General features: G+C 54.1%; 1 protein-coding gene across 1 annotated transcript; it reads left to right on the top strand.

The window, feature by feature from the left end:
* Window positions 1–1762: 1762 nt before the first annotated feature.
* LOC103797415 (transcription factor Sox-18A-like) lies at window positions 1763–2682 on the top strand (the record flags this gene model as incomplete). Its single annotated transcript, XM_009069632.1, has 1 exon — window positions 1763–2682. A coding segment is annotated over one exon (920 nt), but the record flags the coding sequence as incomplete, so codon positions are not given.
* Between the last annotated feature and the right edge of the window lie 643 nt (window positions 2683–3325).

Here is a 3325-nt window from a genome sequence, read left to right as displayed (position 1 = left end):
ATGTGGGGCTGGGAATTCAGGCTGCGAGAGCGCTGGGCTGTGGGATGCGGGGGTATGGGGCTAGGGATGCGGGGATGCTGGGTTACAGGGCTGGGAACGCGGGGGTGCAGGCTGGGAATGTTGCAAGAACACGGGGCTGTGGGATGCAGGGTTACAGAGCTAGGGCTGTGGGGATGTGGGGCTGGGAATTCAGGCTGCAAGAGCACAGGGCTGTGGGATGCTGGGTTACAGAGCTAGAGATGTGGGGATGTGGGGCTGGGAATTTAGGATGCAAGAACACAGGGCTGTGGGATGCAGGGTTACAGAGCTAGAGATGTGGGGATGTGGGGCTGGGAATTTAGGATGCAAGAACACAGGGCTGTGGGATGCAGGGTTACAGAGTTAGGGCTGTGGGGATGCAGGGCTGGGAATTCAGTCCGCAAGAGTACAAGGCTGTCGGATTGGGGTATGGAGCTGAGATAGGGATGTGGGGGTACAGGGCTAGGAATACAAGAATGCAGAGGTACGGGGCTGGAAATGTTTGCTGCAAGAGCACAGGACTTCAGGATACAGGAATACTGAGCTAAGGATATTGGGGTACAGGGCTGAGGTGGTAGGTATGGAATGTGGGCTGCAGAGGTCCAGGGCAGTGGGATGCAGGAATACAGGACCAGGGATATATGCTGTAAGGGTACACAGACTCAGGGCTGGGAGTGTGGGATGAAGCAGTACAGGTCTTTGGGATGGGAGCTATGAGGATAAGGGGCTGTGGGATGCAGGCTGCAAGGATACGAGGCAGTGGGATGTGGGATACAAGGATATGTGGCTCTGCTAGCCAGTCTGCAAGGGTATAAGTCTGTGGGATGCAAATTTTCAAGGATACAGGGTTGTAGGAGCTGGGTTACAAGGATGGGGTGCTGTGGGTGCAAGGATAGGGTGTTGTAGGATACAGAGGTGTGGGTTGCAGGGCTACGGGCTGCAAGGTTAAAGAGCTGTGGAATGCAGTCTGTAGGGATATGGGATGAAGGGATGCAGCCTGCAGGGGTGTGGGCTGCAAGGATGCAAAACTGTGGGACCAAGTGCTGTGGGTTGGAGCACCAGAGGGCTGTGGGATGTGGTGTTAGAGGATGTGGGGATATGGGGCTGTGGGATGGGAGGATACAGGGCTGCATGTGCACAAGCTGCAGGGAAACAGGGCTGCGGGATGCAGAGGTACAGGGCTGTGGGGTGCACAGCTGCAGGGATGCAGGATATGGGAATACAGGCTGCAGGATGCGGGATAAACGACTGTAGGATGCGGGATGTGGGAACACGGGAAGCAGGATATGGGTAGACAGCCGCAGGATGCGGGACTACGGGAAGCAGGATATGGCCAGACGGAGCAGCAGGATGCGGAGAAATGGGGCTGTGGGGCATGGGGACGTGGGATTCAGGATACAGGGCTGTGGGGTTTGGGGATGGGCAATTTGGGCTGCAGAGGTGTGGGATGTGGATGTGGGATGCAAGGAAGTAGGTGCGCTGGGGACTCAACCGTGCCAAGGGGCAGCCAGAGGCAGCATCCCCAGCCCTGGGACAGGGGTTCCCGTGGCCCTCTTGGGTGTTGAACCCCTATTGTCCCACAGTGCTGAAGTGCTGGGCACAGCTCAAGCTTGCTGCTGGGATATGGGAAGAGCCTGGCTTGGGCTCCCATTCGCCAGCCATTCCTAGTGCCAGCACTGGGACACCACTCAGGTACTGAGCTATCCAAGAGAGCCCTTCCCATCCAAGGGCTGCCTCTTTGCAGACATCCCCAGCCCCCAGCCAGTACCAAATGTCCAAGCTTCTATCACAGAGCTTCTCTTTCCCCTTCCAGGCCAGTCATGGAAAGCACTGAGCGCCAGCGACAAGCGTCCCTTCGTGGAAGAGGCAGAGCGACTGCGAATCCAGCATCTCCAGGATCACCCTAACTACAAGTACCGCCCAAGGAGAAAGAAGCAAGCCAAGAAAATCAAGAGGATGGAACCCAATATCCTCCTGCATAACCTTTCCCAGCCTTGCAGTGACAACTTCAGCATGAGTCACCATGGCGGCAGCCAGCCGGGCCACCCCCAGCCTCCCCCACTTAACCACTTCAGAGAACTCCACTCCATGGGGTCGGATATTGAAAACTATGGCTTGCCAACTCCTGAGATGTCTCCCTTGGATGTCTTGGAACAGACCGAGCCGGCGTTTTTCCCTCCGCACATGCAGGATGACTGCAACATGATGCCCTTTCGCGGCTACCACCACCATCACCAGATGGAGTTTCCCCAGGAGAAGTGCATGGGGCGGGACGTGGCCGTGCCCTACGCGCAGACCCCCTCGCACTTGGCCGACGCCATGAGGACTCCCCATCCCTCCAGCATATACTACAACCAGATGTGCTCAGGAACTCAGAATGGGCTTTCTGCCCACCTGGGCCAGCTCTCCCCCCCGCCTGAAGCCCACCACATGGAGAGCGTGGATCACTTGAACCAAACCGAGCTTTGGACAGACGTTGACCGCAACGAGTTTGACCAGTATTTGAACATGAGCAGGACTCGTCCCGAAGCCTCGGGACTCCCATACCATGTCTCCCTGTCCAAAGTGACTCCTAGAAGCATCTCCTGCGAGGAGAGCAGTTTGATATCTGCCCTGTCCGATGCCAGCAGTGCTGTTTACTATAGCCCCTGCATCACCGGTTAGGTTGGCCCCACCGCCCCAATGCGCACACCAGGAGAGCCCTGACTCTCCTCTAGAAACAAAAAAGCCATCCTCCTTTAACCACGAGCTCCATCATATTTAGAGTATCTCATTAAATGCATCGCTTTCTTGTTTGTTCTTTTTTATTTTGACTTTTATTTCGATTTTTTTTTAGAGACAGACCATGCTGAACTCACTGATATACCATATAACTATATATCACAGATAGACGCCTTTCTCCGCCGCGTTCCCCGCTCCAGCCCTCGGCAGGGCACAGCTCTAGCTCCCACCAGCTCCAAGGGGCATTTTAAAGCCAATTCCACTTCATCCTGCCTGAAACAACCACACCAGGATGAGCCAAAGTGACCTGTCCCCAGTATTTAACCCAAGGGCAGGAGAACTCATAGGGGGGCAAAACTTTTAGGAAGTCTTTGCCGGGGCTGTTAAAGAGTCGGTGCCCATTAGGGGCTGGCTTTAGGACAGTTTTTACTGTATTCTCAGCAATATATTTTAATTGGGCAACAAAACAATATTTTTACTAAGCATTTTTATATATAAAATGGTATTTAATGTCTTTTGGGGTTTTTTTATTAGACTTTTTAAAAAGAAATCGAGGGATATCCATGAGATCTAAAGCATTTATGTA

The sequence above is a fragment of the Acanthisitta chloris genome, unplaced genomic scaffold (assembly GCF_000695815.1).
Source record: "Acanthisitta chloris isolate BGI_N310 unplaced genomic scaffold, ASM69581v1 scaffold14072, whole genome shotgun sequence".
Taxonomy (NCBI): Eukaryota; Metazoa; Chordata; class Aves; order Passeriformes; family Acanthisittidae; genus Acanthisitta; species Acanthisitta chloris.
The sequence above is the reverse complement of the archived record's forward strand: the minus strand, read 5'-3'. Positions and strand labels throughout refer to the sequence as shown.